The sequence below is a fragment of the Gobius niger genome (genome assembly GCF_951799975.1).
Source record: "Gobius niger genome assembly, chromosome: 10".
Taxonomy (NCBI): Eukaryota; Metazoa; Chordata; class Actinopteri; order Gobiiformes; family Gobiidae; genus Gobius; species Gobius niger.
The window spans coordinates 1,882,861-1,909,951 of NC_136861.1; the positions used below are offsets into that span (position 1 = coordinate 1,882,861).

The window sequence follows — 27,091 nt, forward strand, 5'->3', positions numbered from 1 at the left end:
GAGGGCCGGGGGCGCTCAGTGGGCTGGGGGCGCTCAGAGGGCCGGGGGCGCTCAGAGGGCCGGGGGCGCTCAGTGGGCTGGGGGCGCTCAGAGGGCCGGGGGCGCTCAGAGGGCTGGGAGCCCCGTCCTCTCGCAGCAGCTGCACACACACAGGTATACCTTAAAGGTATGAAAGGTTTTGAAAACAAGGACTAAAAACACCAGAACTTCCCGAAACACACCCGAAACACAAAATGACCTGTATGTTGCATTGGTCCATTATTGTCTTTCCCACGTTGTAAGAATTACAGGATACAAAGACAAACATGGTCAGATTATCCTTAGCTTTGGTCTAAGTCTCTCTGAGTGGTGTTTAATGTAGAAATAACTTCCTCAACCTTCTTCCTTTACTATGTGGTCCAGTACGTCTTCCTTGTTTGATGCTAGGCAGAGCCACAGTGTTTGTCATGTGCTGGAAGTGCATGGAGCTTGTCTGTGCTCGTGTTTCTGTGGCGCTCTCGCCCCAATCTGTCACTCTGAGGAAGTGAGCCGACACTAAACACCAATCACACCTGCAGCTCAGGTGACACGCCCGGCAGCTCAAATCTCCTGTGCACGGGCTCAGAGAGAGTAACCACTGCTGAGAGAACACCCAGTACTGAGAGGGAGTAACCACTGCTCAGAGAGAGTAACCACTGCTGAGAGTACACCCAGTACTGAGAGGGAGTAACCTCTGCTCAGAGAGAGTAACCACTGCTGAGAGTACACCCAGTACTGAGAGGGAGTAACCTCTGCTCAGAGAGAGTAACCACTGCTGAGAGTACACCCAGTACTGAGAGGGAGTAACCTCTGCTCAGAGAGAGTAACCACTGCTGAGAGTACACCCAGTACTGAGAGGGAGTAACCACTGCTGAAAGTACACCCAGTACTGAGAGGGAGCAACCACTGCTGAGAGTACACCCAGTACTGTCAGGGAGTAACCACTGCTCAGAGTACACCCAGTACTGTGAGGGAGTAAACTCTGCTAAGAGAGAGTAACCACTGCTGAGAGTACACCCAGTACTGAGAGGGAGAAACCACTACTGAGAGTACACCCAGTACTGTCAGGGAGTAACCACTGCTGAGAGTACACCCAGTACTGAGAGGGAGTAACCACTGCTGAGAGTACACCCAGTACTGAGAGGGAGTAACCACTGCTGAGAGTACACCCAGTACTGAGAGGGAGTAACCACTGCTAAGGGAGTAACCGTTGCTGAGAAGGAGTAACTGCTGCTGGGACTGCACACAGTGCTCAGGGAGAGAGTACCTGATATGTGGGTGAGAGAGTACCTGATGTTATGTGAAAGAGTGCCTGATGATGGGTGAAAGAGTATATGAGTACCTGTTGCGGGGGAATACCTGCTGCCTGTGAGCTGCGCGCCGCTCCAGGGCACTCTGTCTCCGCCGGGCCTCCCAGTGCATGGCCGACATGTCTCTGGATCACCTCCCCGAGTCAGGTAACCACAGCAGCACAGAGCACCCCACAGAGAATGGTAAGGGTTTGATTATGTTTGAAAGGCAGAAACAGTCAAGTCATTTATCTTTGGTTATTTGGGCTCTCATGGAGTCCCATCTGCCGCCATCAAAATCAACCCTGGTGTCCCTCAAGTCTGTGTTCTGAACCCGCTCCTCTTCACTCGGCTCTGAGTTCTCATACAGGTGATGGAGTCAGCCATGGCTCAAATCAAAAGCTCCAGGCTTTAAAGAGGGGATTCTATGCTTTTTTCAGTCCCATAGCACCAGTCTATATCACACTACAATGATGACATCTCCTTCTGTTGGTCTGTAAATGCAGTAAATTAGAATAACTGCCTTGTATAAAATGTCTCTCTCAAAATGGCTGTAGTGAATGTCTTGAAATAGGCCTCTGTCTCTTTAAGAACCTCTGAGCCTTTAGACACGCCCCCTCCACACGCTGTCTGTGGCATCAGTGGGGAGGGGGTTCTGCTGAGGAGCAGTGGTTGGTTACTCGGCTGGTGATGAAAGCTCGGAGGCGTCTCCATGAGGTGCGGGCGTTCCTAGGAGGACTCAGGCAAACCTATCCCTAAAATGGCCGCCATCAGAGTTATTACAGATTACTCAAAAATACGTGAATGTGCCAAGGCAACACTTCAGCATGGCCGTATCTACCATTGAGGTCACCGAGGTCCGGACCTCGGTAAAATTTTAGCTTTCTTTTTTTTTTTTTTTTTTTTACACATTGAATCCTGCGCAGATGAATGTTGTAAACACGTGCTTCTACAGGCGGAAGAGCCTCTAGTTCAGACGTGGATGAGCTTGTTCTGAACCTAAACGTGTCCACTCTGAAACCGGACCTCGGTTTTACGCACTCGGGTCCAAAGCGGCTCACGCTTTGGACCCGAGTGCGTAAAACTCCGCGGAGGCGGGGGCGCGGCTGTGCGTCAGCCTCACTACAACAGCAGCGCATGAACCGCGCCAAAGTTTGATTGAGATGCAGTTTCTTTGCTCTCTGTCATAAAGAGAGAGGAGCCAGAGCGCGCGCCGTCACGGTGACCTCGATTTACAACAGGAGTTTTCCTCATTCTGATCTGAGGAGCGAGAGGAGAAGGAGAAGCGTCTGTGCCCCATCATTGCCTCCTCCTCTGCTGCTCACTTTGTTTCTGTCTCATGCAAAGAATGTCCTGCGTATAAATGATCTTCGCTTTAATGAGAGCTTAAACCAGCGCATTCACCTTTGTAGCTCCAGTGGTTTGACAGTGAGGGCGATGCAGAGGGGGCGGGGCCAGAGCGCAGAGTCCAAACCAGAGTCTGATGTTCAGAATGAGCCAAAGCAGAACCCTCAGCTTTACCCATTCACACCCACAGCCTCGTTTTCAAAACAATTTTAATTGAACATTTCAGTATTTATTTAGGACAAGACATTCTTATTGCCTCTCACTCAGGCGAGTAAAACTGTTTGGAAAACCTGCTTCACAGTAATAATGGATGAAATAGATATTAAATCGATATTTTGTTTTGTGATATTCATCATGTCAAAGTATGGGGTACGTGACTCGTCACCTAACACTTCAGGGGGTGCACGGCTGCACCCACTGCCCTTGGGCAGACTGATGGAAGTGAGGCTAGTCTGCACCATCTGCATGTCCGACCACCATCCACTCACTCACACATTCACTCAGGCTCCTGGTCCCAAACGGTGCAACAAAAAGCCATTTTTGAAAATGGCTCAAGGATGAGACAAAAGTGTTTTTGATCACTTAAAATACAGGAAATTATATCTGAATCTTTAAAAAATTCCTGGGGGAGGACCCCCAGACCCCCCGGTTTAAAGAATTATCCGGACCTCACTGTTTTTTAAATCCTGGCTACGGCCCTGCACTTCAGCCATGTTTTTAATGAGGGAATGACATAATAACATGATGTAAAGCTTGAAAAACTCGATTTTGCATAATACCCCCCTTTAAGCGTTCATTTGAGGCATTTACAATAAAGAGTACCTTAAAGAAAACCTTAACCTTGATCTTGCGCTCTCGGAAAATTCCGCACTGCTCTAAAGCAGCCAGAATACACTGCATTCCAAATTATTATGCAAATTGTAGTTCAGTGTCATAAAGAAAACAAAATTTAAAAAAAATGAAATGAAATGAAAAAATGAAACTCATAGATGATATTGTGTCTCGGGGCTCTATGAATCACTGACATTAACCTCAGAGACCTGGGATGTTTCGTTTTCAGGTTAAGCCCAGTTAAGGGAAAAACTACTGAAAAAGGATTTTATAATAATAATGCATCGGTTTTATATAGCGCTTTTCTGGACACTCAAAGACGCTTTACATTGCATTATTCATTCACTCCATACCCGGTGGTGGTAAGCTACAATTGTAGCCACAGCTGCCCTGGGGTAGACTGACAGAAGCGAGGCAACCAGTCTGCGCCATCGGCCCCTACGACCACCACCAACCACTCACTCACTCCATTCGCCAGGCTTCCTGGTGTTACTAAACGGTCTCCCATCCAAGTACCGACCAGGCCCTTCCCTGCTTAGCTTCCAAGGTCTGACGGGATTGGGCAGAGCAAAGGCGGTATTTTCCACATTAATAAGCAGAACATCATTTTCAAGCAATATGGGAAAGTGGAGATATGGGCATAAAAGGAGAGAAACTCATGATGTGGTCCCCCTCCTCCCCTGACCTCAACCCTATTGAGAACCTTTGGAGCCTCAAGCAACACTTCTATGAGGGTAGGAGGCAGTTTTCATCCAAACAGCAGCTCTGGGAGGCTATTCTAACATCCTGCAAAGAAATCCAAGCAGAAACTGTCCAAAAACTCACAAGTTTAATGGATTTAAGAATTTTGAAGCTGCTCAAAGAAGGGCTCCTATGGTAAAATATAACTCGGCCTGTTGCATAATCATTTGGAACAATAGATTTTCAGTTGTTTGCGATATTTATTTTTGAAAAAAATACTGTTATCACTGGGAGATTTTTTCAATTTGACCTAATGCCCTCCATAGGAACAACATTTTCCATTATGACAAACCTGTTTTGTGCATAAACTGCCAAAACAGATGGAAATGTTGAACAAAATGTAAGTCTCTAATATCTGTGTCAGTTCTCCCCAGGGCAGCTATGGCCTCAGACGTGGCTCATCTCAGCACACAGACTGACTGGGCTGCAGTGCAGACTGAGAGGTAGCTGAATAATGCAGAGTGTGTGGCATAGTCCGGAGAAGTAACCAGAGCGATGTGTTTTTGTTCTTAATGAAGATAAGCAGTATTTGATGTTTGTCCCTTTCTGTGTGGGTGAGTGACCTCTGGAGAAGGGCTGTGTGGGACTCACCTGTCTGCAGACTGACCGCTCTCCTGTCCCTCGCTTCTGCTCTGATCCGATCACTCTACCGCTCTCTTCTCCCTCTCTTCAACTCTAGCCATCCTTTGTAACCACGCCCCCTTCTTTACAGTCACTTCTTGCCCGCCCCTCCCTCTCTCCCTTCTCCTCTTCTCACCCTGCCCTCCTTCCCTCTCCCTTATCCTCGTCTCACCCCTGCTCTCCTCTCTCTCTCGCCCCTTCTCCTCGTCTCCCCCTGCTCTCTCTCCCCCTTCTTTTCTTCTCACCCCTGCCCTCCTCTCCGTCTCTCCCTTCTCCTCTTCTCACCCCTGCCCTCCTCTCCGTCTCTCCCTTCTCCTCTCCGTCTCTCCCTTCTCCTCGTCTCACTCCTGCCCTCCTCTCCGTCTCTCCCTTCTCCTCTTCTCACTCCTGCCCTCCTCTCGTCTCTCCCTTCTCCTCACCCCTGCCCTCCTCTCCCTCTCTCCCTTCTCACCCCTGCCCTCCTCTCCCTCTCTCCCTCTCTCCTCTTCTCACCCCTGCCCTCCTCTCTCTCTCCCTCTCTCCTCTTCTCACCCCTGCCCTCCTCTCCGTCTCTCCCTTCTCCTCTCCGTCTCTCCCTTCTCCTCTTCTCACCCCTGCCCTCCTCTCCCTCTCTCCCTTCTCCTCTTCTCACCCCTGCCCTCCTCTCCCTCTCTCCCTTCTCCTCGTCTCACTCCTGCCCTCCTCTCCGTCTCTCCCTTCTCCTCGTCTCACTCCTGCCCTCCTCTCCGTCTCTCCCTTCTCCTCTTCTCACTCCTGCCCTCCTCTCGTCTCTCCCTTCTCCTCACCCCTGCCCTCCTCTCCCTCTCTCCCTTCTCACCCCTGCCCTCCTCTCCCTCTCTCCCTTCTCACCCCTGCCCTCCTCTCCCTCTCTCCCTCTCTCCTCTTCTCACCCCTGCCCTCCTCTCCGTCTCTCCCTCTCTCCTCTTCTCACCCCTGCCCTCCTCTCGTCTCTCCCTTCTCCTCTTCTCACCCCTGCCCTCTCTCCCTCTCTCCTCTTCTCACTCCTGCCCTCCTCTCCCTCTCTCCTCTGCTCCTCTTCTCACCCCTGCCCTCCTCTCCCTCTCTCCTCTGCTCCTCTTCTAACCCCTGCCCTCCTCTCCCCTCTTCTCTTCTCCTCCCCTCTGCCCCTCCCTCTCCCTCCTCTCATTCGTGTGATCCCCATTGTGACCTACTTGTGTCGAGTTTCCAGGCAGCCCTGTGTTCGCCGGACAGACCTCCACAGCAGCAGCTCACGGTCAGACCTGTTCCTCCGGCTCTTTCCCCTCAAGTGCGCACATCCTCCAAAACCCCAACATGAACAGCCGATACATCAACACGTGCCAGTGTTTACTGTAATGAGTCTTAGTGGTAACTGATGCCTGTCTTTGAAGTTCTCCCAGCAGGTGGCACTATAGATCTGTGGATTTGGAGATTTTTTATTATTGTCCCACTGGGAAATATTCCCCAATTTACAAAAACATTTTTTTTAAATTGTGAAATAAAAGCATATTTATTACTAATGTTCAAACTATGAAACTATTATTTGTATCCGTGAATAAGACACTGAAAGTTGATCTGACCCTCTGCTTTTACTGGACATACACACTGTGAAGCACTTTGTGTATGAACTGTGCTCTGCCTTCACTTGGCTTCTCATTCATCCGCATTTTGAACCAGCATTTAGGGTTTGCAGATAATGTCACACTTACATTTTCACATTGATCCAGCTCGATGAATGATCCTGAACTTACTGATCAAAACTGGAAAAAATGACTTTTGTCTCTGGCATTTCACCAGACAAACTGGACAGACGGGTCTCAGCGGGGGATAAGTCACCTGACCCCCGTCTGCCTCCAACATGTCCCCCGCCAGAGTGGACATGCCCGGGGATCTCGCCGGACACCTGGACCCACGTGTCCTAAATAACTGGAGTTTTTACGGTTAGAAGCTCCAAAGGGCACCTGTACCTGACCGTATTCAACAGCAGGGGGCAGCAGTGAACCCTGCCTGGCGATATGAGGAAAAATCCATTTTGGAGTGCCGCGGGTCACGTGATCTCGGGGGAGGAGCATGTGTGTGCGTGTGTCCGCTCGCCCGTCTCTCCGTCTCCACTCCCCCCGCGCGCTCCTGCTGTGTCCTGACCGCGCACGGGAACAGCGCGCAGACGGACACCGGACTGACCCTTCCTGAGGAGTGATGCTGGAGCGAGCGAGCGCAGGTAATGACCCCCCCTCATGTACTCCTGCAGTGTCTGTGGACCCTCTGTCCAGTCAACGCTAACCTGGCTCTCCACATTTCTCACTTTGAGCTCCCTTGACAAAGTTTTTATTTCATTGTTTTTTATTTATGAACTAAAACTCTGGACATTGAATGGCCCGATATAACAATCAAATCAAAAGAGTTATTATGTTTTTGGGAGAATAGCAATAAATCTCTCTTCAGGTGAACGTGGCTCAAAGGGTTTCTAATGACGTCACAGTGGTTGGAGGATGGGACGGGGGGAAGGCAAGTTTGCTCGGTTTGTTGTCCCAGTAAAAAACATGGGTGGGTGATAGGGTTGCAAAATTTCGGGTGTTTTCAGTGTTGGAAGTTTTTCATGGGAGTTAACTGGAATTTATAGGAATTATCAGGTACAGCTGTGGGAATGAATGGGAATAATCTTGGAAATATCTCAACTGAAGGTTAATTCTTTACAGAATTACAAGATTTGATTTGATTGTTATACACTGAAAGATCGATCACAGAGCGATGGAACGTCTGAAAGGAATCGTGTTCGCGGTCTGAGCACCGGGGTTTGAGGAGTGTTTTAGGTCTGTCTGTATCCTTCTTTCATTTTTTCACCTAGTGTGTGCAGTGTTACAATATTATGCTTTAAGAGTCTTTCCCCTCTCTGTGTCCGACATCAACAAAACTGTGCTGTTTGTCCCACCTCTTATCAGGAAAACTGACTTTAGGTTTTGGAAAGTTCAGGATTAAGTTGGATTCTGACGGAGCCTCACACTTATGCTTTGGGGGTTCAGTGTTCAGAAAATCCACGTATGGGTAACCAACAATTTCCTGTTTATTCAACAAAGAAAAAAAGCTGAAATAAAATGTTTAAATAATTCCCATCATTTCCGCGCTGACATCATCCTCACTCGAAATGGAACCTGCATGGTCCAAACCAAACACAGTCAGAACTGAACAGTGACCAACACCGCTCAGTGACATTTCCAGTCTCATTCTGTCTGGGCCCGCAGGTCTCCTTTGAAGTGACCCCTCCCCGCTTCTCCATGGGGAACCAGTTGACCCCCGGGAGCCCCTTCATGCCCGGGCTCCAGTCCCTGCACTGCGTGGTCATCGGCCTGGACTCTGCCGGGAAAACGGCCCTGCTGTACCGCCTCCAACTGCACGAGTTTGTGGAAACCATCCCGACCAAGGGCTTCAACATGGAGCGGCTGAAGCTGAGCGGCTGCCCCTACCAGGTGAGCCGGCGCGGGACGTCCCAGACCCCGTCCCTCTGTTGACATGTTCAAGTTAATGGCATAGATAAAGGCCCAAACAATGGGCTATTTCCACGATGTCCCCACGGGATACAGGACAGGAGGGACAGCGCTGATGCCCAGGCGGAGCCACGTGGGGTCACTGTGCGGACAGCGACTCATATCTCAGTCGGATAACATGGTTGGCACAGCAACAGTTTAAAATTGTTCACCACTGTCGATGTCACTTCCTGTCCAATAGGTAGCGTTCACGGGACATCACAACATTCTAAAGCAGTGTTTTTCAACCACTGTGCCGTGAGATACTGTCTGGTGTGCCTTGGGAAATTATCCAATCTCACCTCGTTGTTTTTTTTTTTTTTTATAAACAAATGCATTATTATCCACAAATAATGTACCTTTTTCGAGTGTCTGTGCTGTCTAGTGATCGGCAGAGTAACCATATTATACTCTTCCATATCAGGTAGTTAATTTCTTTGAGACAAGAGAATTAGTGATGTATTGAGGCATTGTGGCTAGTGAAACTATACAGTGTTCCTAGTCAAGACACTTTGATGAGAACATTTTCTGCTGGTGGTGCCTCGTGATTATTTCAATGAAAAAAAAGTGCCTTGGCTCAACAAAGGTTGAAAAACACTGTTCTAAAGAGCCTATAGTTTGAAATTGAGGTGGAGGGCAACTGACGGTAACTATGGTAACTGTGGTAACTGACAAAATTCAGATTTTTATGTCTTTGTTTTTTGGCTCATATCTCAGTCATTACTGGAGGAATCCACATGAAACAAAAACAGTCACAAAGTTCATTATCTCCTCTGTCGGCACATATGAACTAATGTCCAATCATTTTCTTAGAAAAATGTCAAAAAGTGGTGACAATATGCAAAAACAAGAGAGTAATGTTGTCCAATAGAAAGGACTTTCAGACATAAAAATAATATCACATGAGGAAAAACATTTGTCAATCTTCGTATTGGAGATTTCTTCCAAAAACTGCATTTCTCCCATAGGGTTGTATTGGCCCCGCCCTCCATCTGACACTATGACATCATCACATTCTAAAGGTCAGCACACACTACACGACTTTTATGCCCGATTTCGCTCTAATTCTCAGTCGTGCCGAGTCTTCTCGAGTTGGGTCTAGTCGAAGGCAGAGTTGGGTCGTGTAGTGTGGGGGGGTCACGACTGGACTGACGTTCGAATCGTGTAGTGTGGGCGGTAGAAAGACGCGACTAGACTCTAGTCGTAGGAAATCCAACGTGCGTCCAAAATTGTGGAAACGTGGGTGATTTTACCGTCCCAAATGTGAATGACAGAGTGATATAAAGACAGAAAAACATCCCACGCTCACAAACACAGGCCTGTGTTCACACACACCTCCTCCAGCTGTTCTGGGGGGACCCCGAGGCGACACCAGGCCAGCTCGGAGACATAGTCCCACCACTGTGGACCCCCCATTCTATATAAAATCGTTTACAACTAGAAAAGTCGTGTATTGTGTGCTGACCTTAAATCGTGAACGCCGCCTATAAGGAAGTGAATCAATAAACATCACAAAAAATATCAGACTAAACTTAACTATGTTTCAGCAAAAACTGTGTCTTGTGTCATTTGCACTTGAGGGCTTTAAAAAGCGTTTATCTGAGGCTCTTGTAGACGGCTCACCTCCTGCTCATGTGGTACACACAGGATTACTTTGTGTATGAATAAACGAGTGCGAGCAGGGGGAGTGAGAGTCATATGAGATTTAAATAGGTTTGGTCTTTGATAACACTGCCTGTACACAGGAGAACCCATAATGTTCCGCAGTGTGGCTTTAAATGAAACTGAAAATGATTGATGAACTACTAAACCCTCACACGATTCATGTTGTTATGGGCATTTTCCTCACGGTCAACAGTAGAACATCACTGATCCGCTCTGACTTGTTTCCTCTCCTTCCTGTGCTCACCTCAGGTGTGGGACGTGGGCGGTCAGGAGAAGCTGCGCCCTCTGTGGAAGTCCTACACACGGAGGACGGACGGGCTGGTGTTTGTTGTGGACGCTGCAGACCCAGAGCGCATGGAGGAGGCCCGTGTGGAGCTGCACAAGGTGGCCCGCAGTCAGGAGAACCAGGGAGTACCCATCCTGGTACTGGCCAACAAGCAGGACCTGCCCGGGGCCATGGCAGCCATACAGGTGAGCTTAGATGGACCACAGTCACTTTCATTTCACATGGGATCAGCAATGTCAGAAATGAACCAGTGTTAATTTTGACAACATATTTTATTTTAGTTTTAGTCTTATTCTTTTGACTAAAATGTAGTTTAATTTTAGTCGAGTTTTAGTCTAAAATGATTTTTTCAATTTTAGTCTAGTTTTAGTCGACGAAATGCATGTCAATTTAGTCGACTAAATTTAAGACTAATTTAGTGACTTTCCAAACTCCAACATGTTGCTTCACACAGGCCTAAAATCACCTGGGGAGCTCGGAGTTTGTAGAATTACCCTTAAGGTAAAACATGGGGGTAATTTTTATCTTCCAAATTGCTGACATGGCAGATTCGTACGGACGTAGAAACTCAGATCACGTCAGAAATATTGACGAGGTCCTTAGGTTGTTCTAATCCCGTGCTAATAGGACTAATGTCCCGTAAAATGAGCCGTTTCCACAGTAACAATCCATTTACTGCGAAACGACTGCGACGCGACTGCGACGCGACTGCGACGCGACTGCGACGCGACTGACACACACGTGGCTTCAGCAGGACTTTTAACCATTCAAACCACACTGCAGTGCATTGCTTGGATTTTCAGACTTTCCTTTTGGTTTAGTCTAAAGTCAGAGATCGTTCGACTTGCAGCCCAGGACTGAAACCTGTTTTTAGACTTTGGTTTAAACATGACTGAACTTGGCCTCACAGAGGACGAACATGACTCAGTGAGATCCAGCTGAGGTCTCGTACCCTCAGACCTGTTGGTTTAGTCATATCTTTTATGAGTCTCTGCTTCATTTCCATTGCTGACTCTGACACTCTGACAAACACATGGAAAAGCCGGTGTGGACGTCAGAGGGCTGCAGTGGGCTGCTCGTGTGGGGCTTTCCAAACGTTGCCAAACTTTTGTCAGAGCGTCCACGTCGCGCTCTTGTCTCACAGATATCATTACGAGTATCAGGCGTCACCGTGGTGTCTGTGTAGTATTAATGACATGAGCAAGTGGGTCATGGCTCTCACACTGTGGGCGAGTTCTTAGCACTCAGCCATTGGGGAAAACATCCTTTAATGACAATCTTGTTGTAAAAGTTTGATTCAGTTCATGTTTTAAACACGTCCTGGAGCGATATATTGGGGAGAAGACTGAAATATAAACTTCTAAACTAATGTTCATGCTCCAGGCTCTGTTTAAATGCAACCTGGACCTTTATTTTCCAACGAAAATAGAACATTCTCATTGCACTGTTTTGTCAGAAAATCACAATTATAAGACCTTTTTTCCAAAATTGTGAAGCCTTCTTCTCAATACTATAAGAAAGTCAACTCTACTCTCGCCTCAAAAGCTTGTGGTATAACAAGTCAAAATAATAAAATACAAAGTTATTTTTTAATTGATCCACAAGGAATCAAGCTGCAGGAAAAGTCCTCATGTTGATATGAAAACACATTTACAAGTATAAGATATTAGATGTGGATGTAAATGTGAAACTGGCGAGCGCAGACAGATCTCCAGAGTCTGCTCATGCCCTTCTGGTACACGGTGTTCACATCAGAACTATCACAGCACCGAACATTAATAAAACAAATAACCAATGTAATGTCTAAATCAGCGTCAGCAGCACAAGGAAATGTGTCCCGTCCTCGGGACTGGACTCATGTAAGTTTCCGAGGGGCAGTGGCTGAACCGGAGGTTCAGGCCAGAAGACTCGGACTCGGATTTGGCTAATTTACATTGCTCTCAAGTCCCCTGAATATGCACTTCATAGACAGCATTTAATGATGGTTTTCACAGGACAGTGCTGGGAAAATTCTTCAATGGGCTTGTGGCTTGTTTTTTTAGGTGATAGCAACTAGACTTGAACTCGAACTCTAACACGAACAGACCATATTCTCCTTTTGGCTAAAGCAAAAGCTTTGTTGTTTTTAACCCCTTCTGTGGTCTTTTCTTTCTTTTTGACTGTTAACTTTTACCACATACTGCTCACAAGGAAGTGACCAAAGAAAAGCACTTAACCAGATGCCGCAGCTGATGGAAAGTACTTCTTGTTTCTGTTTACATACATATTCAGAAGTTGGGCTTGGACTTTCAAATTGAACACTTGGACTTGGACTCGACTCGCACATGCCCCTCCTGACTCAGACTTGGACTGGAAACTCCCTGACCCGACTACACCTCTCACTGACTCTACCATCACTACATTTTTTGTACGTTTGTGTGCCAACCCCCTGTCTCCCGTTTGTGTCCTCAGGTGGACAAGGCCCTGTCCCTACATGAGCTCAGCCCATCCACACTGCACCACACCCAGGGCTGCTCTGCTGTGGACGGAGGGGGTCTGCAGCTGGGGCTGGAGATCCTGCACCACATGATCCTGCGCAAGAAGAAGACACAGAACCAGAGCAGGAAGAGATGACACACAAAAGGACACCATGAGGACAAAAAACTCAGGGGATAGCACATGGCCTTACAGGACTCCGGTCATTTTTGTGTGGAACTAAGACTGAGAGCGCCCCCTTTCGGCTAACAAAAGGACAGCTCTGGAAAAGGATGAGGAGGACCCTGGGACAGAGTTGGAGGAGGAGATGAGACAAGCTCTGAGGACATAATTAGGCAAACACCTCAGAGGATAGTTCATGAGCCTACGGGACTCCAGTAATATTTGTATTGCGTGGAGACTTGGAGCATTCCTGCAGGCTGAGAATGCAGGGTTTTGGGACTGGCGCCCAGGGGACCTGCCTGGAGAAGAATTTGGGACTCTTGTGTTTTGTATGGAGCCTTAGAGCAGGAGACTGATGCTACGGAGTGCGGGCTAGCTTTCTGACGGACAGGACAACGAGACCTTTGACATGTTTGGACCCCTCTCAAGCTGAACAACGCAGCTCCTTATAGGCTCTGTGCATGAAGTGTTGCAGCGCTATGCTAGGTCTTGCTAACGTTTTGTGCTTGTAACTGTTTCCTGTTACACTGGTGTGTACGCAGTGTCTGCTGTATGAATGAGAGTGTGAATGGGTGTCTGGAAGCAAAGTCCTTTGAGTGTCTGAAGAAGGTAGAGAAATGTGTCCATTTATGTGACCATTTACACACAGTAAATGGTCATTCAGATGGGTCTAAGCTTAATGGAAATGAATACGGACAGGAAGGAATGGTGCTAGCAACTTCAGGTCAAGGAACTAGCATAGCCACATCACGCAACGAGCCAATTGGCTTGAGTTATTATTTTGTTTTTTGATTTTTTCATCCCTATTTATTCACTTTTGCCTCTTTTTGCCACGGATCGGCACTTCCATTGTATTGACGCTTCTGATAGAGCGAAGTCTGTTCAATAAGCGAAAAATGCTACATAACGGCTTTGCATTGTTGCAGTAGCTGATTTGATCTAGACTTGTAATATAATACGAGAGAAGGGACAGGCACAGTTCATGGCAGCGTCCACACCAGTGAATTGTTTCATTTACATGAAAGCGTGGAAGGAGCTCACAAGACTGAGAAGCAGCATGTCATGCAAAGAGCAGTATATGGACTGTAGTTACTCTCTCTGATGGGAGCACTGCCAGGTATGCGACAGGAGACACAGAAGGATGGGAGGACATCTGACACAGGGCAGTAGTTCACAACAGTTCCTGTGTATTGTATTGGACGGATGACTGAAGGACAGGTTAAGTGTTTTTTTGCCTCACGTTCCTGTTGTTTTGTAAAAATAAATGAGTGACACTTTGGCCCTGAAGCGTGTTGTTTTTGATGAGTGTGTGAAACGTGGGAGTGGTTCTGAACAGGCAGGACGAGCACGTTGGGGCAGGATGACACGGAGACAACCCCACAGGGCCCAGTGAGTCACGGGACACGGCTGTACCTGTCCCACAGCACAGATGGGACGAGGGGTAAACAACATGAAGCTTTTTATACCGGGAATATAGGACACGGGCTGCATGATTTTTCAAACATATTCATTTGTATTTTTTGGGGACAATCACTGCAACAAGCTCTGAGCACGCAATGTGGCATACGACATTATGCTAACTTTTAAGGAAAGCGACTGTTTCCTGTCCCTGTTTAATCCTATGGAGAGTTAACCGCGTCAACGTCAAGTAAATAAATATTAAACCGTATCTAGCAGAAAAATGTAGCTTAACATGTTTAAGGATCTGTGTTTATAAATGTAGGTGTTATTTAGTTTGTCAGACCTTTCATTTAAATCAAGGTTAAAAATATGGACTGGACGTAGGCAATACAACAGTTTGATCAGAGAGGCACCATTCATGGAGGGATGAGGTGCAAACCTGTCAGGTCATTCTCAGCCAACATCACTACATGTTTTGGAGTTATTTCCCCACTTTTCTCCCTTAGTTCATTTGTGCTGACAGGGACGACATTGAACCTTCATGTGGATAGGATGATGGTGATGACGGAGGTGTTAGCCATACACCAGGTTGAAACATCTGCATTTCACAGGTTCATATATTCAAAATAAGCCTTCACTGTGTATGAAAAATGCATTCTGTCAGACCTCGCCACATTCCAGACTGGCTTCTGTAGCTATGCTGATGCAGGATGGAATTTAATCTCTCGGAGCCCAGTCAGGTCTCCATGTTGCCCATTTAAAGGCCATACAGTGAAAGAGGAAGCCACTAAATTAAAAAGTTTGTTGTGGTCCAAACTCATTCCTAACTTTCCGAACATACAGCGGGATCCATATGTTAGCATACACTTCATAAACATAAACGTTTTCATTTTTTTCTCACTGTCAGACATGAAGCCATGTAACTTCTTTTTTTTTTTTGATCAATTAGAATTTTTTAAATTATTTCCATCCATCCATTTTCTTCCGCTTTATCCGGGGCCGGGTCGCGGGGGCAGCAGTCTCAGCAGAGATGCCCAAACTTCCCGATCCACACACACCTCCTCCAGCTGTTCTGGGGGGACCCCGAGGCGACACCAGGCCAGCTCGGAGACATAGTCCAGTGTGCCCTGGGCCTTCCACAAGGCCTTGTCCCACAAGGACATGCCTGGAACACCTCCCACGGGAGGCGACCAGGCAAAAAAAAAAAAAAAAAAATAAATATTATTTCTATTTGTCTGAAGAATGAGAGGTAGAATCTTACAGACATGCTTTTGTTACTTTTTACAAACTCAGAGGTTTACACACACTAAGATTACTATATCTTTAAACAATTGGGAAAGCCCAGATGACGATGTCATGATTCATCCTTGGTGTAATTTCAAGACACTTGAAGGTTCAGGTTCATTGGTTAAAACAATGATGTAAATGTCCAATCATCATACAGATCAGAATTGAAGGCGGGTTCTGTGTCCCAGAGATGAACGTACTGTGTCTGAAATGTGAAGATCAGCCCAAGAACAAAAGACCTGGTGAAGATGCTGAACCTGTAAGAGTTTGTCATTATCCAGAGTGAAACAAGTCCTGCACCGACATAAGCTGAGAGGGATCTCTACAGGAAGAAGCTCTGACTCCAAAAGAAACATGAAAAAGACAGTTTGAGTTTGCAAATAAAAAAAGGACACCATCCCAACTTTGAAATACAGGGGTGGCAGCATCATGCTGTGGGGTTGTTTTGCTGTGGAAGGGACTGGTGCACTTCACGAAATAGATAGATAGAGAAATAGAAGAAAGAACTCTATGTGGAAATATTGGAGCAACATCTCAAGACATCAGCAGGAAGTTAAAGCTTGGGGCAGACGGGTCTTCCAGATGGACAATGACCCAAAGACAAACTGGTCACAAAGTGGCTTAAGGAAAACAAAGTCAATGTTTTGAAGTGGTCGTCACAAAGTTCTGACCTCAATCCAGTAGAAAATGTTTGGGCAGATGTGAAAAGGCAGATGTTGTAGGCACAAGGCGGCTACAAATGTGTCTCAGTTACAGCAGTTATGTTTGGACGAATGGACCAAAACTCCTCCAACTATTGTGAGAAGCTTGTGGAAGGAAAAAATGTTTGACCCAAAATATACAGTTTAAAGGCAATTCTACCAAATATGAATGAAATGTATATAAACTTTTGATTTTGTAGAAAGTAATCTTTCATTCTTCTGGAATTTGACAAATAGAAATATTTTTTAAATTGTAATTGACCTAAAAAAAAAAAAGTAAAAGTGAAATCTGGTTTCATGTCATACAGTAAATATGCAAATGTGTCTCTTTATAAAGTGTATGTAAACATATGGTTCCCGCTGTATTTGTAGCATTCAAATTCTTTCACAGAAATGCTACAAAACTACCTTCAAGTTCATGAAATTGATACATCCTCTTTAAACCTAAATTTAAAGAGGTAAGATACCTCTTTAAACTTTTTAAACGTTAACATTTTCTTTCCTGTGGGTGATGCATCCCGGGGCCCTCTCTCCTGTGGGTGATTGATCCCGGGGCCCTCTCTCCTGTGGGTGATGTATCCCGGGGCCCTCTCCCCTGTGGGTGATTGATCCCGGGGCCCTCTCTCCTGTGGGTGATGTATCCCGGGGCCCCCTCTCCTGTGGGTAGTGTATCGCAGGGCCCTCTCTCCTGTGGGTGATGCATCCCAGGGGGACAGAGGGGGACTGGGTTACCATGGCGACGCACCAGGTGACAGGATCCTTCTGGGGGGCTGTTTGTGTCGTCCCACTGAGGATGTTTGTGCATGCGCAGATTTGGACACTTTGGTCCCCCTAGATTTACTTTAAAGTGGAGGAAATATGTCAGGACAGACTTGTAACAGACTAAAGATCTCCATCAAAAGTTTAAGACCAGGTGAAAATGGTCTTCCACTCAAGAAGACCATTTTTTGGGTCTTCCACTCAACTTTTTTGTTCCCTAGCCCTCAGGATCTTTACAGAAATGGTAAATGACTGTGTTCCTGTGATGGTGCACTCAGCAACCTGACCATTAGACTAAACCTTTGTCATCAGGACAAAGTCATGACAGAGAAAACCTGACAGAAAATGAATCCACATTTTAGCACAGATTTGGCCTTTTAAAGACATGTGGTCCTAAACATTTGACCACATTTTTGCCATTTTTTAAAAGCTTCTTTTAAAGGGAGTATACAGAGTTTAAAAATGTTAAATGATGTATTTTCCTCATGTCCTCAGGTGTAGAATGAGCTCAGACCTGTTCACCACAGGTCTCTAAAATCCTGCACTGTCACTGAAAAAGGTGTTAAAGGAACAGGCCACTGTTTTTACATACAGGAGTAGTTTGACATCCGCGCAGTAATATCTTCACTTTACTGCGTGGATGTCGAACTACTTTGGAGCTATAGAGGAGGAGAGGCTAAATGCTAACGCCGTCTGTGCTGTGTTTATGTGGCTGAGGGCACGTATGAAGACCAGACAGGTACAAATGAACTCGTCTAAGCTCTGGTAAGAACAAATCAGTATGAAAAAAATTTGACCCATCCTCAATGTCGCTGGGCGACCTGTTGGAGCAGTGAGCCCCAGCGTGGGCTGGCGCTCAGGGACCCATCTCCATGATGTGGAGCCAGGCTGCTGGTCAGAAACACCTGGCTGGAGGATTCACCTATTGCACATGTTTTTAGTACTAACCTATGACACGGAGAGAAACTGTAAACTCCACACGCCCGTCCAGGTGGGAATCGAAGCCGGGTCCTTTAGGCTGTGAGGCACGAGCGCTAACCGCTGCGCCACCGTGCTGGTGTTGTGTGTCTCAACACCAAACCAGGAAGTGAAAGGGCTAAATTAGCACAGTGTTAGCATTGGCGGTCTGCCTGGTTCATGTCTCAATTCTGTATTTATTCTTATTGTTTTAAATCAGTTTATTATTATTTTTGCTATCTAATGTTTTATACTGTATAGGGGTGGAGCTTAGTAGCTATATTGTTTTGCTATCATTGTATTTTACTGCACCTTGATACATTGTACCTAACTAAATTTAGTACAATGTAATGTGCTCTAACAATGTGTAATAACTTGTACCTGGGTTAGATACACAATGGAATAATGTGTGTTAGTACTTTGTAGGTACATAATGTAATAGTACACGAGACCCTTAGGGTTAAGGATATGTCTTATTACATTATGTACCTACAAACTACTAATACATATTATTCCATATTATTACAGGTGCAAGTTACTACAGATTGTTACAGAGCATTACATTACTACACTCAGTTGGGTACAATGTATCAAGGGTCAATAAAGTGATGCCCCAGGGTCACTTAAAATGTCATTATTTTTGGACCAAAAGCACTGAGGTTTTTAAAGACCATTGTTTTTACATACTGAGAGTCTTACCTGAGCTTAGACGAGTTCATTTGTACCTGTCTGGTCTTCACGCGTGTCCTCAGTCACGTAAACACAGCACAGACGGCGTTAGCTTTTAGCCTCTCCTCTGTGGATCCAAATGGAGGTGAAGTTAGATGCGACCAAGCTCTTCCACGTTTTCCCTATTTAAATATGGTTAATAATATACAGGTGCATGTGCCGACGTTGACAAAGACTGTGGGGCCGTCTTGTCTTACTTTGATATGAAAACATTGTTTAACAGACAACTTGTAATGTGTTTATTTCTTGCATAATCTTCAGCAGACATAATAGGCCTATCTCTAGCTTCACACTGTGAGCTATTGAGCCTGAGAGCCTCTCTCTGTCTCCTGTCGTCACAAGTATTTACTGTCAGGGCGTGGTGACCTTATCTCTCACCTGTGACACACCAGAGTAAACACATTAGTATCTTTCATTCATGTCATTACACTGTCACTGCCTCTAATATCACTGTCAAGTGTCAATTATGTGTCTTTGTTGTTCTTCATTTTTTTAAATACTCAAGACTAAATGTATCAGTTTTATAACTATTGAAAGGTGGAGGTGTCATTTTAGGCTCATTTGGGTTTTCTGCCTCTTCCTGCACTTTTATAATTATATCGTAATGTTATAATGAATTGTTTTATGTTATCTGCTAATGAATCAATGAATATGACCCACACTGCAGGTCCAGGGATAACATGTAGAGCTACTGTATATCTGCTGTAAATATGAAGAAAACGTATTACAACTCTTGTGTTGTTATCCCTTAACCACTTCACCCCCGCCTTGGCTTTACCCAAATCTAAAAGGCTCTCGACTGGAGCTTGCAGACAATAGCCCACTTTCAAACGTAATGCCTCATTTGAAAGCTAAGACCTGCAGAACCTTCATCTAAGCTTCTTCCTCGCTATGATTGTAATGTTGTTGTCCTTTTTGTTTTCATCTTGTTTTTGTTGCTTTTTTTACATGTCTTGGTCACGTTTTTGTGGCAGTTATAATGCACTAAAAGTTATGTCGAGTGAAGTCCATTGTGCTCCTTGTAAAGTGTTGTAAAGTGTTGACCAGCATCTGTGTGGGACAAAAGGATCCGTGCCATCAGCACTGAAACAGTCAGCCTGGTCAACACTCTCGTCTATGGAAGGTGTGAAACTCATGAAGTCATCGGCTCATCCCCGACAACAGAAAAGTGTCGGAAATTTGCATCATCATCAGTGTGGGTCTAAACAAAGATTTGAAGCTTTTATCTGAGTGAGTAAACGGTAATGATCAGGTTGGATCCGAGCTCTTTTTGACTCTGCAGGACATTGTTCTGACATTTCTAACTCATTTCTCTCTTCTCCGCACAGTGTCTTTGTCAGTTTTGTTCCCAGTGAGTGAACCCGCTGGTTGTTCCTGATTAAAGACAGTAAGTGACCACACCCGTCAGGGTTTGACGTCATGTGACCTGCTCCGACCAGATGTGCCAGTTGAGCTTTTACATGAGACCAGCCCAGTCACAGAATAAAGCATTCCACACATGCTCCTATAATGTTATCACAATGTTATCCAGCTACATCTCTGTCACATGACCTGACCATGTGACCATGTGACCATGTGACCATGACCTCTTGTGACTGTCCCAACATTACCTACACTTACATAAGGAAGACGCATGATGTGTTTTTTTTTACTTCAGTCAAAGTAATCAGGTCCAACAAATGAACTTCAAGCAAAGTGAGGAGAGAATGAGAGTGAAATTTGAAAGTGAACATGAAGTTCCTCCCCTCCTGATTGGGCCACAAAGCCACTCCCAGTTTGCAAACTCTGGAAAACTAGGAAATAAGATAAGATAAGATAAGATAATCCTTTATTGATCTCACAAAGGAGAAATTCACTTGTTACAGTCGGCGTTCAAGAAGATCACTCAGAGTTAATAAAGTGCAGCTGATACAGAGATGTTACATGTTACTTTACAAATTTAAATTATTTAAATGAGGCCCTATGTCAAAAATCCTGAAATATCCCTTTAACATAAACTGTTAAACTTGCCCCCTGCTTCTAAAGCTGTTATTAAAACGACACTAAAGTGAAATCTCATCACTAGTTTCAACAGTTCGCATGATTCAAAGCAAGTCTCCCATTCCCATCCCAAGAAAAGGGCTTTCAACTCAGGGGACAGAGAGGAGCAGAGGAGAGTCCAGCACGAACTCCAGTGGAGGATCAGGAAGGCCAAGAAGGACTATGGCGAGAAGCTGGAGCAGAAGCTGGCGCAGGGCAACGCACGGGACGTGTGGAGGGGACTGAAGAACATCTCCGGTTTTGGACAGAGTGCCAGAGGGACAGCTGATGGAGACCAGCGCGGGGCGGATGAATTCAACCAACATTTCAACCGGTTTAATTCTCCCCCCACTCCCTCCTCTTCACGCGTCTCCAGCACAGTGGACACTGCCCCCCTCCCCCGACCACCTTCACCTGCCTCCAGCCCCCCTGCACCCACGTCTCCAGCCCCCATCATACGGACTTCCTCTAGCACCTGCCCCACCCCCGGCAGTCCACCCCCACACCGGTCCCCCCCTCACTCCCCCCTCTCCATCACACCGGACCAGGTGAGGAGGGAGCTGAGGCGACTGAAGCGGGGGAAAGCTGCAGGACCAGATGGCATCAGTCCCAGGCTGCTGAGGACCTGCGCAGACCAGCTCTCCGAGGTCCTCTGCCACATCTACAACCTGAGCCTCAGCCTGGAGAAGGTCCCCGTCCTGTGGAAGACCTCCTGTCTGATTCCAGTTCCTAAAACAGCGCACGCCAGGGAACCGGCCCACTACAGACCAGTCGCCCTGACCTCCCACCTGATGAAGACGATGGAGTGGCTCATCCTCACCCACCTCCGCTCTATGGTAAGCCCCACCCTTGACCCGCTGCAGTTTGCTTACAGACCCAACATCGGAGTGGAGGATGCTGTCATCTACCTGTCGGAGCGGGCGCTCACGCACCTGGAGCACGCCGGGAACGCTGTGAGGGTCATGTTCTTTGACTTCTCCAGTGCCTTCAACACCATCAGGCCGGCGCTGCTGCGGGGGAAGCTGGAGGACGCGGGAGTGGATGAACATCTCACCGCATGGACCATCGACTACCTCACGGACCGACCACAGTATGTGCGGCTGCGCAGCTGTGAGTCTGAGGTGGTCGTCTGCAGCACCGGGGCCCCTCAGGGCACCGTCCTCTCACCGTTTCTCTTCACCATCTATACATCGGACTTCACATACAACACGGACAGCTGTCATCTCCAGAAGTTCTCCGACGACTCCGCCATCGTGGGCTGTGTGTCTAAGGGGAACGACCTGGAGTACCGGTCAGTCATCATAGACTTTGTGGACTGGTGTGAGCGCAACCACCTGTGCTTGAACATCAGTAAGACGAAGGAGATGGTGATCGACTTCACGAGGAAGCCACTGCCGTACACACCGCTGAACATCCAGGGGGAGGACATTGAGGAGGTGGACAGTTTCAAGTACCTGGGTGTTCACCTCAACAATAAACTGGACTGGTCCCACAACACCAACGCCCTGTACAAGAAGGGCCAAAGTCGCCTTCACCTTCTGAGGAGACTGAGGTCGTTCGGAGTGAGCAGGCCTCTGCTCAGGACTTTTTATGACTCTGTGGTGGCCTCTGCTCTCCACTACGCTGCAATGTGCTGGGCCCCGGGCAGCACAGAGCGGGACAAGAACAGACTGAACAAGCTGGTCAGGAGGGCCAGCTCCGTCCTGGGGCCCCCTGGACTCTGTGGAGGAGGTGAGGGACAGGAGGGTGTTAGCCAAGCTCACCTCCATCATGGACAACACCTCCCACCCACTGCACGGGACTGTAGAAGAGCTGAGCAGCTCTCTCAGTGGCAGACTGAGACACCCTCAGTGCAGGACGGAGCGCTACCACAAAGCCTTCATCCCCACTGCTGTCAGACTGTACAATAAGACTGTGAAGTAACGCCGACTGTAACAAGTGAATTTCTCCTTTGTGAGATGAATAAAGGTTTATCTTATCTCTCTTATCTTATCTTATTCCGTATGTTTCCCTTTTTGTAAGAGTGAGTCATGAAATGAAAAGCTTTATTCCCACATGAATTCAAATTGTGTTGTGTAGTTGTGAAGTGCTTACAATGAATACAGGTTGTACGTTACAGATAAACTAGCCTTGCCTATGTTTAATGTCAATCTATGATGTGCATGAGTATATACTGATATATTGTGTGATGTATATGTACAAAATAGTCATCATGAAAAAACCTGGTTGGATCTGGAGTGGGTCTTTCAGGTGAAAGTCTATCTGACTGTCACAGACCCGGCACGGGGCCGATGATCTCACGGTGCAGACAGTCTGTTCCTGCCCCACAGCTGGGAGGGATGACCTCACTGTTCCTCCTGACGCCATCTTCCCCAGACCCCAAAGGGGGCAGTAGATTGACCACAAGATCATAGCGTTTGGAAGAGATGCTAGAAAAAAAAAGTAAAACAACAAAATGGGGGAGATAATTAAAAAGGGAAAAACGTGGGAGAAAACATAAAATATGGAAATAATGGATGGAAATAAAAATGTGGAAAGTGGGTGGTTTTCTGGACTTTTGTCGTCTGTTCAGGACCATTATCTTTTAGAGATCTTTTTTTTTTTTCCCTCTCTGGGGCCCCTCACTCTGCTCTCTACAGCACAGTGTTGGTCCTCTCTCTGGGGCCCCTCACTCTCCTCTCTACAGCACAGTGTTGGTCCTCTCTCTGGGGCCCCTCACTCTCCTCTCTACAGCACAGTGTTGGGCCTCTCTCTGGGGCCCCTCACTCTCCTCTCTACAGCACAGTGTTGGTCCTCTCTCTGGGGCCCCTCACTCTCCTCTCTACAGCACAGTGTTGGTCCTCTCTCTGGGGCCCCTCACTCTGCTCTCTACAGCACAGTGTTGGTCCTCTCTCTGGGGCCCCTCCCTCTCGTGTCTCTTCCATGGGTGTCACAGTGGGGCAGGTGGGGGCGGGGCTTACAGACCTGCCGTGTGTCATCAGTGGAGAACAGCTGCTGCCTCATGTTTGTGGGTAAATAACAAGAACGTTCAGGTTTACAGCAGACACGTGAGTGAGAGAACAGTGAACAACACTGGAACAAGTCCAGCCGTTTCGAGCCAAGCAGAGCTGAGAGGAGGGAAAAAATAAACATATACAAATGAAACAGCTCCTAATGCCCCAAGTTATTGACCATCAAATTAACGTTAGCCTTTAGCGTCAGTGCTAAGACATGTTCTCTGCCACAACCAAGTTTGAAGGATCTGTATCTGCTATTGTAGCCACCCCAAAGTAAACTATAGGCATTTATATGATACATTGTACCTCTACCACTATGGAGTACTCATTTTTTGTGAGAAGAAGTATTTTCTGGGGGTATTTTGCAAACCCGGAAGACACAATGCTTCGATTAAGTTAACTCCGCCCCCTCTCTCCGAGCTAATCCGCCCATGCAACATTAGCAGTAAAATAAATCTAAATATCACAACAATAAGTGAAGTTACTTCACAATACAGATATAAGGACTGCAACACAGCTTCATAAATAGCTAACACACACGCTAACACACACGCTAACACACACGCTAACACACACGCTAACACACAAGCTAACACACACGCTAACACACAAGCTAACACACACGCTAACACACACGCTAACACACACGCTAACACACACACTAACACACAAGCTAACACACACGCTAACACACACGCTAACACACATGCTAACACACACGCTAACACACAAGCTAACACACACGCTAACACACCTAACACACACGCTAACACACACGCTAACACACACGCTAACACACAAGCTAACACACACGCTAACACACACGCTAACACACACGCTAACACACACGCTAACACACAAGCTAACACACACGCTAACACACACGCTAACACACACGCTAACACACATGCTAACACACACGCTAACACACACGCTAACACACACGCTAACACACACGCTAACACACACGCTAACACACAAGCTAACACACACGCTAACACACACGCTAACACACACGCTAACACACATGCTAACACACACGCTAACACACACGCTAACACACACGCTAACACACACGCTAACACACACGCTAACACACACGCTAACACACATGCTAACACACACGCTAACACACACGCTAACACACACGCTAACACACACGCTAACACACACGCTAACACACAAGCTAACACACAAGCTAACACACACGCTAACACACACGCTAACACACACGCTAACACACATGCTAACACACACGCTAACACACACGCTAACACACATGCTAACACACATGCTAACACATGTTTTGACTGTCTCACTGCTCTGGTCCATCGCTGTTTACATTATGGGACTCGCGTTGGTTATAAAAGTGAATCCACTTTGATTCTGGCGAAGGTTCACCAAACATCCATCAGAGACAGTCACAGAGAAACACTATTTTGCTGATAGTCGGTGAATCCCGGAGAGAAGGTTGAGTAAAGTCTGTCCTCTCGTAGCCAAACACACTTTTCTTCGTGACATTATTGTTTGAATGTTCTCCCCGTGTCTGCGTAGGTTTCCTCTGGGTACTCCGGTTTCCCCTACCACTAAAAACATGTACAATAGGTGAATCTTCCAGCCACAAACAAACAAACAAACAAACAACAGGCGTCCAGAGTAGGTTAGAAAGAGCTCCATCTTCACAACTTTCAGTGCAAACATGACATCTGTTCAGACGCTCAGGGGGTGCGTTTGTTTTGTCCGCAGGGGCAGCGCTGACCTGGAAGTGCCTCGGGCATTTCCTTTTTTTTTTAAGGTTTCCTTTATTTCATTCTTACAGCAGAAATAATGAAAAGGCTTTTTTATAAATTAAAATCAGGCCGTAAGGCATTACATTACAGACGCCGGGCTCTTCCTGTGAGTGTCACAAGTCACAAGATAGAGATCATTGAACGTAGTTTTGCGTAGAAGTTACTGCACATGAGTTACTTTACAGTAGAAGTACAGTCTGGCAGCAGAAGGACCTGAGGGTGTCTCAGTGTGCTCAGAAGAGGATCATATCCTCCCCAGGCTGCTGCTCTGCTGTGGGCGTGTGAACAGAGGCCTGCCGTCTGAGCCGGGGTAATGACAGCCTGCAGACTCCTGAGGAGACACTCCTGTAAACTCCACTGTTTACTGAGCGTGGTTATAAACATGTCCACCACAGAGCTCTGAATAGATCTGCTTTGGGCTGACTCACTCTGAACAGCCACGACTGCAGTCAGGACAAGCCCTAACAAAGGCACCAACTCCAGCCCCGTTACACTGGAGTCCCAGGTCAGGGCGGCCATCGGGATCCAGCCGCTCTGTGACGGTCCAGAGGAGATGGATCTTTTTCTGCCTGTGTACAGTGTTAAGCAAACAGACAAAACAACACACGAGCAGAAACCACAAGATTTCTGAATGAAACATGACTTGATAAAACTGTTGGAGCCTCTTTTCATTCATTCCGACACAAAGTTTTATTAATGGCATGAAGTTCAAAGGTTCAAAAGAATCCAGCTGAAAGCATTAGTCATTTTGATCAAAATCGGAGTTTTCTAGCTTACCAGGAACCCATATAAAAATGAGCCAGTCTTTTGATTCAGTGAACAGATCCCAAAGATAAACCCCATCTTTAGTAGAAAACTAGGGCCTGAAGGAATGAACATTCAGTATCGTGTTTTTCTTGGAATCACTCACTTTATCCACGCAGGTTTGAGTAATCTGGTGCTTGATTTTGCTTGTTTCTTCTGTGGAAGTGTTTTGATCGGTGTCATGGAACTGTCTTCCACATTTTTAAAGCCTATAATCCATCCCAAACACATTCCCAGCAGTTCCTACACTCAGGATGAGTCCGTCGCAGCGCAGCAGGTCTGCGGGCATGCCGTTAGCTAAAGGTGAAGGCTACTTCTCAATGCTTTTTAATGATGCCCACAGAAACCCATTTGTTCAAGCTACACCCAACTCACTTCTCCCTGGGACGCCTTCACACAGACTGTGTGCTGTCCCATTGCACTGGGCCCTAATGGAGGCTCATTTACAGTAAAGCCTGTGCTCCTCTGTGGTGAGGATCTGCCGAACCTCCGGTCTGTCTGGACACAGGGCCTCCATGTGGTCGTCAAGTCGTAAAGGTTTACACACACTCTCCCTGTCCTGTCGACCCTTCCTGTCTCCGTCTGCTCTGCCCTCTGTCACGTCCACAACACTTTACCTCCCCCTCCCTCCCTCCCTCCCTCCCTCACATCACTGTCCTGCCAGCTAATGTGTCCCCCCGTCCTCCACGGGACACATACAAAAACAATCCCTT

The 27,091-nt window shown here is 46.8% G+C and overlaps 2 protein-coding genes and 1 long non-coding RNA gene across 3 annotated transcripts in view; 2 read left to right on the top strand and 1 right to left on the bottom strand.

The window, feature by feature from the left end:
* gspt1l (G1 to S phase transition 1, like) overlaps positions 1-27,091 on the top strand; it is an 86,132-nt gene that overhangs the window by 1,112 nt on the left and 57,929 nt on the right. The gene's annotated exons all lie outside the window — the stretch shown is intronic.
* LOC306969356 lies at positions 59-4,921 on the bottom strand. The gene is made up of 3 exons (XR_013793315.1): positions 4,818-4,921; positions 1,378-1,462; positions 59-139 (listed from the first exon to the last, which is right to left on the bottom strand). It is a non-coding gene; the product is annotated as an uncharacterized lncRNA (long non-coding RNA).
* Positions 6,964-14,054, top strand: LOC306969070 (ADP-ribosylation factor-like protein 4D). Its single transcript, XM_079564674.1, has 4 exons — positions 6,964-7,044; positions 8,066-8,290; positions 10,262-10,483; positions 12,750-14,054. The coding sequence occupies exons 2-4, from the start codon at positions 8,099-8,101 to the stop codon at positions 12,909-12,911; spliced, it is 576 nt and encodes a 191-aa protein (XP_079420800.1). The 5' UTR covers positions 6,964-7,044; positions 8,066-8,098; the 3' UTR covers positions 12,912-14,054.

Coding starts and splice junctions, on each gene's coding strand:
- LOC306969070 (XM_079564674.1), top strand. CDS start 8,099: ATGGGGAACCAGTTGACCCCCGGGAGCCCCTTCATGCCCGGGCTCCAG. Junction 8,291..10,261: donor TGAGCGGCTGCCCCTACCAG/GTGAGCCGGCGC, acceptor TGCTCACCTCAG/GTGTGGGACGTGGGCGGTCA. Junction 10,484..12,749: donor GGGCCATGGCAGCCATACAG/GTGAGCTTAGAT, acceptor TTGTGTCCTCAG/GTGGACAAGGCCCTGTCCCT.